Here is a 15748-nt window from a genome sequence, read left to right on the forward strand (position 1 = left end):
ATATATGGTGCCTGTGCTTGTGTGTGAAAATGTTGAGTGTGGTGGAGCAGGCATTTTAACAGGCATTTGCGAAGGGTATCAGCTTTAAATGTCTGGTCATATCTGTTTGTCTCAATCAGGATCACATGATCTGGCTGTTAACCTTTTTGTGTCATTTATACTTAGCTTTAAATAATTCTTAAAATGTCAGTAGTGTATGCAGTGCATGAATGAATTTATGTGGTTTGTTGTGGGGGTTAAAACTAGTTGCAAAGTTTGTAAAAGCTTAATTGACAATGAAGATAATCATTACTTGAAGCCCAAAAACTGCATGGTGTGACGATATTGATGTTTCTAGACACTAATTTAAAGTTTGTTAAATGTAGAGCTCTGATGAGTTTCAGCTTTCTTATTCACCTTTGACCCTCTTGATTTGAAAGCGGCTAGTTACTTTAAAAAAAAGTGAATCTTCACACAGAAGTAACATGTGACTCTTCAGTTTACCTCGACTTTTATGGAGCTGCAGCGTATACTGCAAATACATTTTCTATTTTGGTTCACTATCTCTGTTTTTTTGAGCGTTATTTCCAGCCTAAGATCAGCACTTTTTATGTTAGCTGACTGTATAATACTTGGTCTGAACCAAAGGAAAGACAGGTATAGTAAGTGACTAGCTTTTAAACATGGTGGAGCATTTCAGAGCTAAAAGCCAGACAATGCCCTCAGAAGTGGACAAAAACAACAGAGCTAAAAGAAACATTTCTGAAAATCAAGAAAATCTAAATTTCTGATATCAGTGCACAACACAAGTAACTGATTGTCAAACAGTATGATCTAAAACTATTGAGAACATGGCAACTTTTCGAAAAGGTTATTTTTCTGGCATTTTTGTTTTGTCACCATCAGGCTACCTTAATGTTTGAAAGGTGAAAACATTGACAAAATTGACGGATTAACATCTTTAAGGGGATGTGAAGAACGTCTGCTTTCTGTTTTCTGTACTATTGTCATGTCATCGGTTGACGGCTTGCCAGAACAACCCCCACCCCACCACTACCCCCTCCCCACCGGATCGTGGGTTGGCGGCCTGCCAGAACAACCCCCCACACCCCCTCCCCTCCCCACCGGATTGCTGATGGACGGTCTACCTCCCCCCACCCCCTTGCTCTCTATCCCTCTTCCTGCATCTTATCCCATCTCTCCCCCTATCCCTTTCCAAGCCCGGCGCAGTCTAGGCCTGTGAAGACTGTTTCGTCATGAGCCGGGGATCCGGCCGAAGATTTCTGCCTTTTAATAAGGCAGTTTTTTCTTACCACTGTAACTTTTGCTGCTTTGCTAAAGTGCTCATGATGGATAGGCCGGATCTTTGTAACATAGCAATAAGTAAGGTCCTTTACCTGCTTTTTGTAACATAACAATGAGTAAGGTCTTTTTACCTGCTCTTTTGTAATGTTAACAGACAAAGAGTAAGGTATTTTACCTGCTTCTTGTAAAGTGTCTCGAGATAACACTTGTTATGAGTTGACGCTATACAAATAAAAGTTGATTGATTGATTGATCATTGTCAAGTATTTTCCGTTTTGAATGTGATGTGTAATACCTACCAAAAAGAGTTTATTATAATTTACCTTTTGTATCAAAACAAAAACAAAATCTAATTTTTAATAATCAAACAAATGACAAACTGCCATTAGCGTAACATTTCTGTACTTTTTTACACTCTAAATTTCCTTTTGAATGCTGTGTCTCTTCATGCATGGCAGCAATTTTGTCAATCTTATCACATTCTAACTGTATATAAAGGCAGTCATGAGCGTTTAATGAGATTAAATCCACCCTAGATTATCCTGATGCTATTAGCATGAAGCGCAACAGTTAATCCCTGCGATTGGCTTGATGTTACCCAAAGTCACACACACACACACACACACACACACACACACACACACACACACACAGATTAAGTAAATCACCTAAAGGTTCTGCTATCATTGGCCGTATATATTTCACTCTGGCGGAGTTGAAGTGCAGCTGCTTGTAGCTTTTCCACCGTTTTTCGGAGCCACATTATAATCTCCCTGCATGTACATTTGATAGGAGGACTGATCTGACCTGACTTTGTGGAGCGCAAGGCTTGTGCTGTGCTCCTTACTAATGGATGAGCCGAGCTCTGTGAAACAGCAGAGCAGCGGCAGAGCTGCTGCATACTACTTCTACTCTAGGTCCTATTTATAGCTCCATGACCTATCCGACATGTGCTGCTACTGCCAGGTTTATGGCACTCATGATGACATGCTGCTCTTATTTAGAAATGGGATTTATTTAAGTTTAGTTGTCGTTATATTTCTGAGGTAGGAGGTAAGGTCAGTGAGCTGGAAGACCTGGTTGCAGCAACTTAAAGAGAAGTGTTTGTTTTGGACTGGCAGATGGAGACAGCAGCCGAGGGAAGGGAGGGGTCAAACGAGAGAAGGCACCCCAGGCACTTGGCAGCTGAGGGCCATGCGCCTGTACGCCTACATGCCTTTAGCACGGGACTCTCATCTGACTCTCTGTCTTTCCTCTCTCTTTCTCTGACACACACACTTGTACAGATATTCAGACGGTCCAAGCAGAGGAGCTTAGATGATGTGCTCAGTTGACTGCAAACTGAATGTTATCAATAAAGCATTAGAGCAACAACAGGGAAATATTTATTTTATAATTTACTCTAAATACTTGAAGGCATGACTCAAAAGTCAGTAAGTTGTGCAAAGGTGATATAAGAACACACAGTCTGTACTTATTTAGACAGATATCTGTTTAAAAAGGTAAAAATAAATAACAGTAATGGATACATTGTTTACTCTGGTAAAAAAAAAAAAATACAGGCTCTGAAATTTTCTCAGAGATTTGAGAAAACAGAAAAAGTAACCCTAAGTCTGAAGCACATTCTTACGTTCTTATTTTTTTTGCAATGCAAATTCATCTCTTATGGTCCGGAGACTGTTAGAAACCAACTTAATTAACTTTCAAATTAAGCTTTGAATAAAATAAAAACCTACCCTTAACATTATGAAATGAACCTTTGCTCTAACAAATCAGCTGGGTCAGGAATGACTTGCTGCTCTCAACCTTCTCTGACAATGAGTGTCAAACTTTTCCTCTCAATGTTAAAGTTAAAAACAGTCTTAATGTTAGATATGTGGCTAAAAATTATTATCAACAATGCACAAAAGTTGCATTAAATGTTTATTTGAAATTTAGGGGGTAAAAGTAATCAGAAAAATACTCAATGATGTAAAGATGTCTTAAAACTATTAAACCACTGTAAAGAAGTATTTGTACCTAGTTTTTACCCCTCTTTGGATAGCATTTAAATGGTGGCATCCTGCCTGAGTGTCTCTGAAAATGAGGAAGAATTAGAGACATTACAGTCAAACATTGCATATCTGTCCACAAAACCACAGTTCTCCTCTGTGCGTAACATATTCGAACCCCCCTGCCCCACTGCGACCCCCTGCAGCTGCAAAAACATTAATGCCAATCCAACACATGCCAGGAGGAAATGTAGGACAGGTCTGTTGGGCAAGGCCTGCAGCCAATGACAGAGCTGGATTTATTGACTGTGATGTCTGGGCAGGGGTTGCTGTATGGCCTTTTAGTTTATCATGAAAGAGAGTAGCTGTGCTTGTGTGTGTACATGCAGGTGTGCTCTCTGTAAGTGCGTGGTGTTCACCTGCAATGCAGTAGCAGTTATCTGACCCGGTTTGGCCAGCCAGCTTTGTCTCAATGTCACATAACCAGGCCAGATGAAGTCATGAACCCTACTATTATTTGGACTTAATATATAGAGACAAATCCTCTAAGGTCATATTGATACTGCACCTACGTAAGGAGAAACTTCAAAGATATTTTCTCTTTAACCTAAAACATACTAGATATGAAAATATTTAAAGCATTACTCCTGGATAATAAGAAGATAACTGTATGAGCGTGCTCTCAGCGTGATCTTTTAAAAATATCACTTGCTCTTACAGGAAAACGAGTGTGAATAACACAGAGCCTGACAACAAACAACTGTCGAAATACACAGAAGTGAGAAAAAAATTAAAGAGTACAAGGCTCTACAACTCTGGATAAGAATGGTTTTGGAATATCATGATGTGGTCAATATGAATCATCTTAGCTTTCAGTGAGAACTTGAGGTTAGATTTTACCTTTAAATTGTCATTATTTCCAGCTCTCTTTTCTAACTCTAAAATGTATAAGAAATCCAACAATGCTTATTTGCCACTGACTTAAACTTGGCTGCCTCGTGACCTCTCTGACATTTCCCAGCTGGCAAGCGCCCTGCTTCTGTTGAGAGTCCAATGTCCTGAACAGAATGGTTATATCTGGCTGTCTTTGTGGCATTCTTTTTACATCTCCTCCCCTCTTGAGACCTCCATCCTCACTGATGATTAACCCAGTTGTGTCCCTCTTCTCTCTGCTCCTCCAACATATAGATTTCCTCAGACACTACCTACTGTAAAGCCGTCTCTGGTTATCTCACTCGCTGAACACTTAGTTCTTGTGTTCTTCACCACAAACCATCTCCTTTTTGTCCCTTTTTCCATGTTCTCTTCCCTTCCCCTCAGGACCAGTCGTCAGCCTCTTCTCCTTTCTCATCTCGTTTTTTATTTAACCTGCTGCATCAGAAGCATAAGAATGGTACCTACGTACCTATAACCGGTTGACTGTTTGACTGGCTAAATGAAAACTTGGCTGTTTCAGTAATCCCACAGATAGATGATTTTAGACCAGTCAGATCTGTTGACTTCCTGATAGTAGCAACCTTTTTTGCTTGCTCTTTTTTTTTTTACCACCTATAGGAACGCTAAAGTGACAAAAGCCTGCCAGCATTCTGTAGAGCAACACTAGATACAACAAGATAGCAGACCTTGTGTTTGGAGCTGTGTGTTTGCATGGCAAATTAAGTTTGAAAGTAGGCAAATACATTTGGACTCTGTCATTGGATTATTCATGTGTGCTTTGTTCAATATTTTAAGGCTACTGTTAAGAGCTGTTAGACATGTTTAGGTGCAAAAGGCAAAAGTGTAAGTTTATTTTAGAGCTGAGAAGGGTCTGTTCTCAATTCCTTTGAAGACAGTAAATTATTAACACTAGGCAATACACCTTGAAGGTTACATGTTCATCCCATTTTTATTTACCTGTTGGTGCAAAAAAGACACCTTCTTTTGGGACATGGTTTCTGTAATCACTACATTTTGATGCTGAGTCAAATCCAGATGCAGCTGGCGGATTAGCACACTATCTGCCTCCAAAGATACAGCATCTTTCGAGATACAGTTGAGGGAAGCTTAAATAAGACCATCCTAAAACGCCTTAATGTTTGATCCACTACTCACCCTCACACCTCTCCTCACCTCTACGTTATCTCACACAGTGCAGACTGTATGTCCAGTTGTTCCGTCTTTACGGAGCGAGCCAGGCAGCACTAAAACTTGAATGAGTATGGTCTGCAGTGGGCAGATCGTCTGTCAGTCACTGTGTTTGCTAAAGGTTTGTCTCCCATTGATCCAGCAGGCCTGATAAAGCTGGGATAAAGAACACGAATAGCAACCTTCCTTGTAAAAGAGGAGGTTTTATATCTCACTTTAAGTTAGTGATGTGAAAAGCAGTTCTTTTCAGTGTACTGAATCAGTAGAATCAGTTCAGTAAAGTGATTCGTTCAAAAGATTCGTTCACCGAATCGTTCAGTACTTCTCCGCAGCTCTGTCTGTGAATCAGAATTTAATAAGCTGAAACACGGCCGAACGTTTAGTTCTGCTCGCGATCGTACTGAGAACAGCCGGTGGTGAATAATAAACCAATGAGCTGAGAATTTAGTTGGATAAAGTTACAGTTTGCAAACTGAAAGCTGCTAAAACAATCACATTTATTTTCCCCGACCGTTCTGTTCAGTACGTTCAGTACACGTTCAGTTCGTTCACTGAACGAGAGCTCCGACGTGAATCACGTTCACTGAACGAGAGCTCCGACGTGAATCACTGAACGAACTGAACGAGAGCTCCGCTCTTCCTCTCAGTTCGTTCAGTGATTCATGTCGGAGTTCTCGTTCAGTACGTTCAGTGAACGAAACACTGACTGAACGTGAACGAGCGAGACTGCGAGTCACCAGCCTCACACACACACACACACACACACACACACACACACACACACACACACACACACACACACACACACACACACACACACACACACACACACAGACACTGTACTGACTGAGGAGAGGAGGGAGGGCGGGCTTTGAGTGACTCTTACGGTCTAGAGAGAGAGACACGAGACGGGAGAGAGGAAAGCGCAACTGAAGTTGAGAAATGAACGACTCTTTTCAGTAAGTGATTCAGTTCAGTTCGTTCACCCAGATGATTCGTTCGTTTTGAACGAATCGTTCACGAACTACACATCACTACTTTAAGTCGATCTCGACTTGCTGTAAATCCTAAGACTAGTTCACTATGACTCGTGGTTTTCCAATCCCAAAGGATCTGAAGCTAAAGCAAGGATAGTTCATCATATACTGTACATCTTTTTTCTGTGGTCACATATTTGTGTTTATGATTGAACCAGTCTGTTTCATATACATGCTCTAATAGCTTTTACCATTCCATTTAGCATAATAATATCCCCTTCAGCCTGTAGTCCTTCAAAGACGTGCAGAAAACAAAGGCTCAGTCGGCCATCTGGTAGACTAAGCTCAGACAAACGGTTGCACTTACTTGGAGCAAATTCTGTAAATGTAGAGTAATGTTAGCAGATGCCACTGACAGAATGGAATGTGATACTTGTTCTTACGACATGTAGTATGATGTGTACAGCACAAGTGGACAGTTGGTCTTTTTAAAAAAGCCAGATTGAGTCGGTCAGACCTGGCATGAAATCATGGCAGTGCTTGGATGGAAGAGATTAGGGCTGCACAGAAAGGATAAGCAAAGTGTGATGACATTGTTCAATATTACAATAATGATATGAAATGCAATTAAAAATACATCAAAGAGTGCATTAGCTTTAACTCAGAGTGTCTATGTATGTCTGCTGTGCTTAATGATTTACATTACATACCCAACATTTCCCCTGTGAATCCAAAATACTTGTGTCCGGCTCATCCATTAGTAAGGAGCACAAGTCCGATGTGTCCTTGGGCAAGACACTTAACCCTGCATTGCTCCCGCTGCTTCGGTGGCAGTGTATGAATGGATTAGTGTTGTACTTACTCTCTGATGTACATCACTTTGGATAAAAGCGTCTGCTAAGTGAATTGTAACATAAATACAGAATAAGGGAGTAGATTGTTTACATAGAATAATTCTTCTTATTCATTGTGATGAACTCAGATGTTTGCAATAATACGATGTTTGTTTTGAACAGACCTTATTCCTCATGGACCAGCTTTATTTTAGGTGCAACCTCAGATCTACCCTTCAGTGATGAACTATTTTGACACAGGGGAGAGATGTTTGTGTTATAGTTGTTGACAAGTACCGGTAGATAATCAGTGATAAAGTAAGTGTAAATTTCAGCCTACTCTTCTTCTAACATGCAATGTTTTTTTGTGTTTAACATGTTAAATGATGTTGTTTAGGTTATATTTCTAGGGGTGGCAAAAAAAATCGATTTATGTAAAAATCGAGACTCTTATCTTCTGAGATTTTAAATAGATTCATAACTTCCAAAAATATATATATATATAAAAAATTTTTTTTGGCTAATCAGTCACTCCCTGCTAACTCTTTAACTCAGTAGAATGCCAAATGGAGCAGCAAAAAAAAATCAGTCTCACCGAAGATTGAGTAGATCCTGAAGTATGTCCAAATTAAAAAAAATAGACTTTGAATCATGAATCCAGAATCGTTTTCAATCGAAAATAGATTCTGAATCCAATTGTGACCCCAAGAATCGAAAATCGAATCTTGAGACACTCAAAGATGCCCTCATTTTTTTTGTTTATTGAGTTTGTCCTTTAATATTCATGTACTTTATTTGTATTAACAGGGTTGATATGATATCAACCAATCAATAAATGAATTATTCTTCATCCATTTTACTGAATGAACTGTGGCTGAAAATGCTATTTTCATTTGCATCCTAACAAACCAAAAGGGAAAATCAAACAACATATCACCAGTGAAATGAGTACAGTGGTGGTTGTGGTTGGTAAAACAACAGCAGCATTATTATTATGTTGTTCTGCCAACAGACATTCAGTAACCAGGGTTTCTTTCCTCCTCCTCTGCCCCTTTAACAGTCCTCCACCACTTACTCCCTCCTGTCATCCTCTTATAGGCTATAATCACAGGGCTTACACTTTACTGTCACTCCTCAATGCCAGTGTAAATGTGTGTGCTCGTGTTTTTGCCAGTCTACTTGTTTGGTCTCATGTATTGTAGGTTTGTACATTATATGTTTGAGTGTTTCTTTAAGTCTGTGCAAGTTGAAAATGGATATAAGTGAACACATGCATTTCCAAGTTTGTGCACTCTGCTGAGCTCTGCACGCCTGCACATACAGGGTGGTCTACCCCCCATGGTGTGTGTGTTTGTATGTAGGTTAAGATTGCTGCTTGCCATCGAATCCAGGTCATTAGCATCATTATGCTGTTATATAAGCTTCACATGTGCATAGATGTAAATAGGGACGGACAATATATCAATATATATTCAAACATATACAAAAATATAGGGTAACACAATATCATATATATATCGCTATAGTTCATGGTGCATTAAACAACAATAAATGTTTCTTTCGTTCAGCCCCCAGTTCGCCTATTTCTCCTCAGCCTCTCTTCCGCTCTGAGCAAAACTCAAAAAAACACCTGCATTAAAAAAAATACACGGATAAATAATAGGTCCAGGGCTCTGGGCAGTACAGTGTCAAAAGTATTGTTACTTTTGGCAACCCTTGGAAAAGTATGAATTCATATTTTTTTCTGGTAACATTACATTTTTTTTTATTGTTTTAGTGTAATGTTTTTTTCAATGACCTGCAGGTGACAGAGAAATGCTGACAGTCACAGGGAAAAATACCACTGTTAGATAGTAAAGATATTTTATTATGTTTTATGATGAAGAAATGTCATACTATAGGAAATACACTCTGTGAATAATGAATACAACAACAATTTTTGTTTTCAACAAAACATAGAAGGGCACCTTTAATGCCAGCCATTGACAATGCTGGATTTTTAAACCATGAGTTCACATTTCTTTATACATTTGGTGTAAGTTGATTTCAGTATGTACTTTTTCATCAGGTTGGTTTCTAAGGTTAGAAGTGTTGCTGCCTAAATAGACCTGGGCTATTGTATTACCAACCTTCATTTTAATAGACGTTAAAATGTAATGTCACACCTTTGATTTGATTATTCATTATTTTACTTCAGCTTTCATTGAAGATACTGTTGTGAGTCTGGGCCATAGAGGAATGGATTTTGGACACATTTCTAAATGCTTTGTCTGACCACAGTGTTTTGACATTTTCATGATTAACTTGACCGCCCCTGATTATAAGAATAACTTCTCTTTCTTTTGCTTCTCAGACCACCAGAAGTTGGAGCGAGAGGCTCGAATTTGTCGTCTTTTGAAACATCCCAACATTGGTAACCAATCCCTTTAAAGTTATGATGTGATTTTAACATCCTGTTATTACCTCTCGTTACAAAATGAAAAGTTTCCTCTAGTTTTCTACTAAGTGGGACCAGTTTTAACTATAAACTACATCATATAAAGTGAAACCACATATTTTTTGATTATAAAAGAACACATCTATTTATGATTTTAAGAAAAAGGCAGGAGGAACAGTATACAGTAGTGTGCATTCAATTCTGTAGACGCCTTTTTTGTCAGAACCTCCTACTGGTTTGTAGAAGGAGGCTGATTAAAGACACGTCATGTAGGTGAAGTGCAATTAAGAAAATAGCAGCATGAAAATGAAGATGACAACTTTTCCACCCAAAAGGTCTTTGATGGACTGAGGTCAGATAGTCAGTTGATGGTTTATAAAGACCTGAGCTATCTATCTTTAAAATGTAAAAAAGTATGTTTCTGTTATAACGTGGACTCATATCTTTTAGTTAATAAGGAATACATCAAAAATCAAAAATGAGAAAATATTGAAGTTAGAAATATACAAATGTTTTAATATGATTTCTTCAGCTATGTAATGTTGTTATGTCTGGATCTGTCTTTGATGTTGATGTTTTAAATTTAAATTTAAATTTTGTAATATTATGGTTAAATATTATGTTAATATGTTTTTTATGCCATTTTTACTTTATTCATTCTCTGTGGCTGTATGTGTATCTCTCTTTTCCAGTTCGTCTACATGACAGTATATCAGAGGAGGGCTTCCACTACCTCCTCTTTGACTTGTAAGTCTTCTTCTTGCCTGTACATACAATTACATAACTTTCTCTCCTATATTACCCCACCCTCCCAAGACCACAACCACCACCACCCCCGCTCTCCACATCCATCTCTTGGCAATTCCCTACTGTTTCCATGGTAACAGTGTGGGGAGTGGGGGTGGGGGGGTTGCTGTAGGAAAGAAGAAATGAAGTTTAAATCCTTGCTTTATAGCCTTCATACCCCCCCCCCCCCCCCCCCCACCCCCACCTTAACTCATATCAATTGAAGCATTGCAATTTAATGAGTGTTTTTCTGTGTGTGTGTGTGTGTGTGTGTGTGTGTGTGTGTGTGTGTGTGTGTGTGTGTGTGTGTGTGTGTGTGTGTGTGTGTGTGTGTGCAGGGTGACCGGAGGTGAACTGTTTGAGGACATCGTAGCCAGAGAGTATTACAGCGAGGCAGACGCCAGGTAAAGCGCAGTCGTCGCTCCTCCCTGTAAAAGCTTTTCCTCTTTGTCCTTAAATGGTCTGTGTTGTTTTCTCCTTCTGTTTGTTGTGTATTTGTTTAAATGTTTTCCTTTTTACTCGTTGACTTTACACGTTTTAATGCTCTCCTTCCTCTTTACTTTCCTCTTTATTTTCTGCTCCAAGCTTTTCTTTTTCTGCCCCTTACAACCCTTCTTTGTGTATTTTCTTACTTCTTTCTTGTGAATTCTACCAGCTTCTCATTTTTTTTTGTTTGCCTCTATTATTTCGTCCTTTGTATCTATTTCGTTTTTCTTTTCTTTTGTGTAGCTCCGCCCCTTTCTCCCATTCTGTTGACTTCTAACTTCCCCCCCCCCCTGTTTTCATTGCAATTTAATTTTTTTATTATTTGTTCCCTTCTCCTCTCCATTTTCTTTTCTTTTAAAGCAACAATATGTTACATTTCCACCTACAGTATAGTACTAGGGAGAACAGCGTTTCCCGTGTCCACAACGCAGCCCAATCGCCTGTTTACTGTGCTGTGTAACTTCGGCAGCTGGCCGAGGTGCAAAGCTTTACGGCAATAGTTCACACACAAGCCTTCAGTTATAAAAAGAAGCCAGTTTACCCATCTCTGCCCACCTATCTCAACTAGCATATAATACATTCCCCTCGCCAATGTACCCGTTTAGCCACGGCAACAGTTGAAAACACATACACATACTCCACATGCAAATTGTCAGTTGACACTGTTGTTTCTATTTTCTATTTTCTATATCTATTCTTTGTGGTTTATCCTCCTAGTGTGTATCACATGGTGGAAAGATGATCTCTACGACAGTAATTAGACCATGACCCGGGGGGAAACAGTGAACCCCAGGATAAACAATTATCTTGCTAATAATATAACAAACTGCAGTCTGTGTCACATTTTTTAATGACGTCAACAAACTCTTATTGGTCAAGCTTTCAGCATATGCAGGATACACTTCTCTATCTGTGTTACCCCCTTCTTTCCTCCCTGTAATTCCCTTCATCACACAGCGGGAGACATAAAAACAAGTGTGTTAAAAGAATCAAAACAAATGACCCACCGATGACACCTGTAGGGTCCGTGTAAATGTGGAAAGTCTCTTCTACTTTCCTTTCTTATTTTCCATTCAGTTTTTTTTTCCATTCTTCCCCCCCCCCTCCACCCACACACCACCCACATAGTTTAATATCTCACTCCCACCACTCCAGCTGACTCATCGACTCACACAGTTCACTTAAATGGTGGAAGAGGAAATAGAGTAGTTGGGGGTGGACAGACAATAGGCTGAGAGAAGAGTGAGAGAGATATTTGAGTATGACAGTTGTGATGTGGGTGTTAATCCATTCAACAACTTTTGAAGTGAAACTGAATACAATCTGATATTCCAGATATTCAGGCCAACATGGCAAATGGTCTTAAGTCTTAGTTCCATTTGTCTTTTAGCTTGAGAAACTTAGGTCAGGCCTTTTAACCAACGTGTTGTCCAGCTAACAGGCTTTATTTTATATTTGTTGAATTTTTATTTTTTTATTTTTTCGTCAAATGAAAGATTTCCAAGGCTCTGTCAGGATGACTTCATTGAGTCATGTGAAAATCCAATTTAAATAGAGAAAATGATCAGTTATATTTATTTTATAGTTCATGATAAGTTCTCTAAATTCTAGTTGCCTGATCAGTCTATTCATCTGTTTTATATGAACATGAGACACCGCTCAATTGAGGATAATTGAGTTGTTATACATGATTTACACCATTGCCTGCTTTACACATTGTTTTGAATGTAAAAGGTTTTAGTCATATCGCCCGAGTATATTTTATATCCATATGATATTTTATATCATATAGTCTTCCTTTTCAGCCATGATAATGTAGCTGCTATGATACTGAAACCCAAAATGTATAGGCCTACATTTCTTATGTCAGAAATCAATAAGAGAACTGTAAAAGAATCAGACTGGTTAGCAGAATCAATCATTATATCATTATAGCTTAAACCTTCACATCCTTACTGATAACAGTTTAATCCAACCTCAGGTAACCTTTCTATTTAATATAGTATTTTAGCTTGCTAGATTGGTTTGAAATATGCCATCCTATTATTTTTTGGCTGAAATTTGTCAGAAATTATGGTATTTTTCCACTAAATGTCAGTTTGATTCACTGACAGCTGCTGATGCTGCTATGCCTCGCAGCAGCAGCAGCTACGTGTGGCAAAGAGGCCCACATGTCTCTCACGGGGAAAAAAAGGTCACGTGCAACAAGTCAGCTGAAATATTTCTCTGTAAAGTAAACATAAAAATCATGGCTTCAAAAAATGTGTTATGCCTTTAATAGCAAAACAGGAACTTAAAATGTTCCACTCATCAGAGTCTCAGAACTGATTTGCAGCTACCATGTTAAATGTCTTTTTTTTGTATTCAGATGTGGTGCTACACATCTCTGATGAATTGTCAGTTAAAATCTTGCAGCATAGCAGGTAGGAATCAACTTGTTCACACAAAGACATTATATACCCACATAAGAAAGAGTGGGTGTTTGTTTTGTTGTAGTTATAATAGTAGTAAAATAGAAGTAATATATCAATGGCATGGTGTAAGTGACAGTTGAAAAGGTAAAACATCATTTTATGTTTTGGGATTTTAAAGGGCGGGCATTTATATTCTAAAAAAGCCTAAGGAAAGAATTCAATTTAGCTCATTATCTGGGATTTGTGCCTGTTCATCTCCTGTGAGCTGAAGAGGACAGTTGTTTTGACATAACTGCATATTTAGCAGCCTTCAACAACTGCCAGAAAAATTCTTCTCGTGCCAGATGAAGAGGAATTTCTGTTTTGGCCTGAGTCCATGCTGAGTCTCTTCTGCCAAGTGATTTGCTCCACAAAACGTGAGTGGACTTTCAGCGGTTCTAACACGGTTTAGTTTCTTTTTTCTGTACGGTTGTGTTCTGGTGGTTATTTCGTGTCGGAAAAGAAGAGCTACAGTTTATTGCTATTTTTACTTTTTGAGTGAGTCGGTATATAGCTGTTTTCTCCTCACAGCGGAATACTATGCCGGTGGGACGGGAGGGGGAAAGGGGGTCCTCCTGAGAGGTGACGTAAAGGAACGACTCGGAAGAGGTGGATGAAGCAACGGGCTATACGATGCTATGAAGAAAATACTTTATACCAATGCTACTTGTAGGTTGACAAAAGAGGGATGAAGAACATACAGGTGATCAGAAAAATGTAATGTAGCAGTTTAATTTTGTGCATTTAGATCGTTCCGGTCGCTTGCATTCAGGTTTAGTATTGCATCGATTGCAGGGAATAAATATCATCAGCGGCTGCTGATGATTATTATTATAACCAGCTGGTTATATCCTGCTGTGTTCTCACATCAGCTCACTCTGACTTTCTGCAGAAATAATACTAGGGGGCTGGCAGGAGAAACCCCGGATGCAGTCCGAGTGAGAAATTAAGCTGTTTGCGTTCACATATGCAGCTCAACCTGAAAACTTCAGTTGTTTTTTTTAAGGGATTTTGTGCAAGTGGGAAAGCACTACATGTGTGAATATCTGTGTGAACTCTGGCATGACCAGATCGTATGCTGAAGTACTTATAACTGTCATCCAAAGCTCATGCACATACACACAAACGCACATGCACAAACACTCACACACAAACACACACAATCTCGTTTTCTCTCCCTTCTGAATGTCAGTCATCCAGGCCAGCCCTTACCCTCGAGACCAGAAATAAATTGGGACTTTAATTAGCTTCAGTAATTTGTCTCAAACACACACAATTTAGTTATACGCACCCAGACCGTACGGTATCACACCTTGTGACAACCTGTCAGTATCTATCAGAGTTTTTCCTTACTTGTGTTTTATCTGATAGAGACAATTAGTAGAATAAATCAGGAGTGCATTATCCCTAACACTCAATCAAGATTTGTTTTGCGCACAAGGGAGCAGACAGACACAAAAAACTACCAGACCTTTTAAAACGCATCTGAATTTCCAGGAGTTGGTCAGGGTTGGTATGTGCACCCCATGAAATCTGGTCAGCCACCCCTAGTGCCACCACAAATACTTGAATCAGCTATCTGGCCCAGTGTGATTTTTGACAGCAAGCTTTTTCTGGGAGAATCAAAATAAATAAAAAAGGGTTGATGTTCAAAGATTGGTCTTGCTAGGAGTCATAACGCTTGTTGTCTGTGTCGTGGGGAAGCTTTAGTAGGAAATTTGTAAGAACCATAGCGATATAGAGGAGGAGAGGGTTTAAAGGCATGTATAAAAATGTTGGAAGAGGCACTGTTGACGAGTAGTCCCGCTCTTGAAACTGCTGGATAGCTTTAATTGTGACTTATATTGCATCTGACTGGTACCGCGATTAGCTTTTCATTTTAGAGATAAGGACAGTGGACATAGTCAGAACCAGGGGCGAGAGAGAGTGGGGAACGACATGTGGGAAAGAAGCCATAGGATTCGAAGCAGGGCCATCAGCTCTTGAGGACTTAAGCCTCCTTACATGGGGCACACGCACTAACCGCTTGTCAGCAGGCCCATGACAAGGGGTATTTTGGCTTCACTTGGAACAAGAGGCAGTGGAGACACTAGAGGACTCTAGTTTAAGACGTAGACTCGAGTCGCATTGAAGTCACACACGATTGTGGCTTGACACTTGACTTGGAATTGCCCCCTCAAAGACTTCAGACTTGACTCGGTCTTGAAGTTTGGGACTCAAAATCTTTTTTTGGCCCATAAATGTCGTTCCCTTACATCATGTGTCAGCCTCCGCGTCTGGTGCATGAGCAGCCACACCAGAGCCAACACATCACCCACAGTGGCTACAGTGCCATTTGTCAAATCCTTTGGTTTTAATAACTTCACATAGATCCTAA

General features: G+C 39.4%; 1 protein-coding gene across 49 annotated transcripts in view; it reads left to right on the forward strand.

Annotated features, from left to right (window-relative positions):
* The window catches only part of camk2b1 (calcium/calmodulin-dependent protein kinase (CaM kinase) II beta 1), a 72635-nt gene that overhangs the window by 8190 nt on the left and 48697 nt on the right, over positions 1 to 15748 (forward strand). For all 49 annotated transcript variants that reach the window (XM_061038304.1, XM_061038314.1, XM_061038336.1 and 46 more), the window contains exons 3-5: positions 9563 to 9622; positions 10339 to 10393; positions 10771 to 10836. In XM_061038304.1, the coding sequence (XP_060894287.1) occupies positions 9563 to 9622; positions 10339 to 10393; positions 10771 to 10836 (181 nt within the window). The remainder of the gene's footprint in view (positions 1 to 9562; positions 9623 to 10338; positions 10394 to 10770; positions 10837 to 15748) is intronic.

Source organism: Labrus mixtus, chromosome 5 (genome assembly GCF_963584025.1).
Source record: "Labrus mixtus chromosome 5, fLabMix1.1, whole genome shotgun sequence".
Taxonomy (NCBI): Eukaryota; Metazoa; Chordata; class Actinopteri; order Labriformes; family Labridae; genus Labrus; species Labrus mixtus.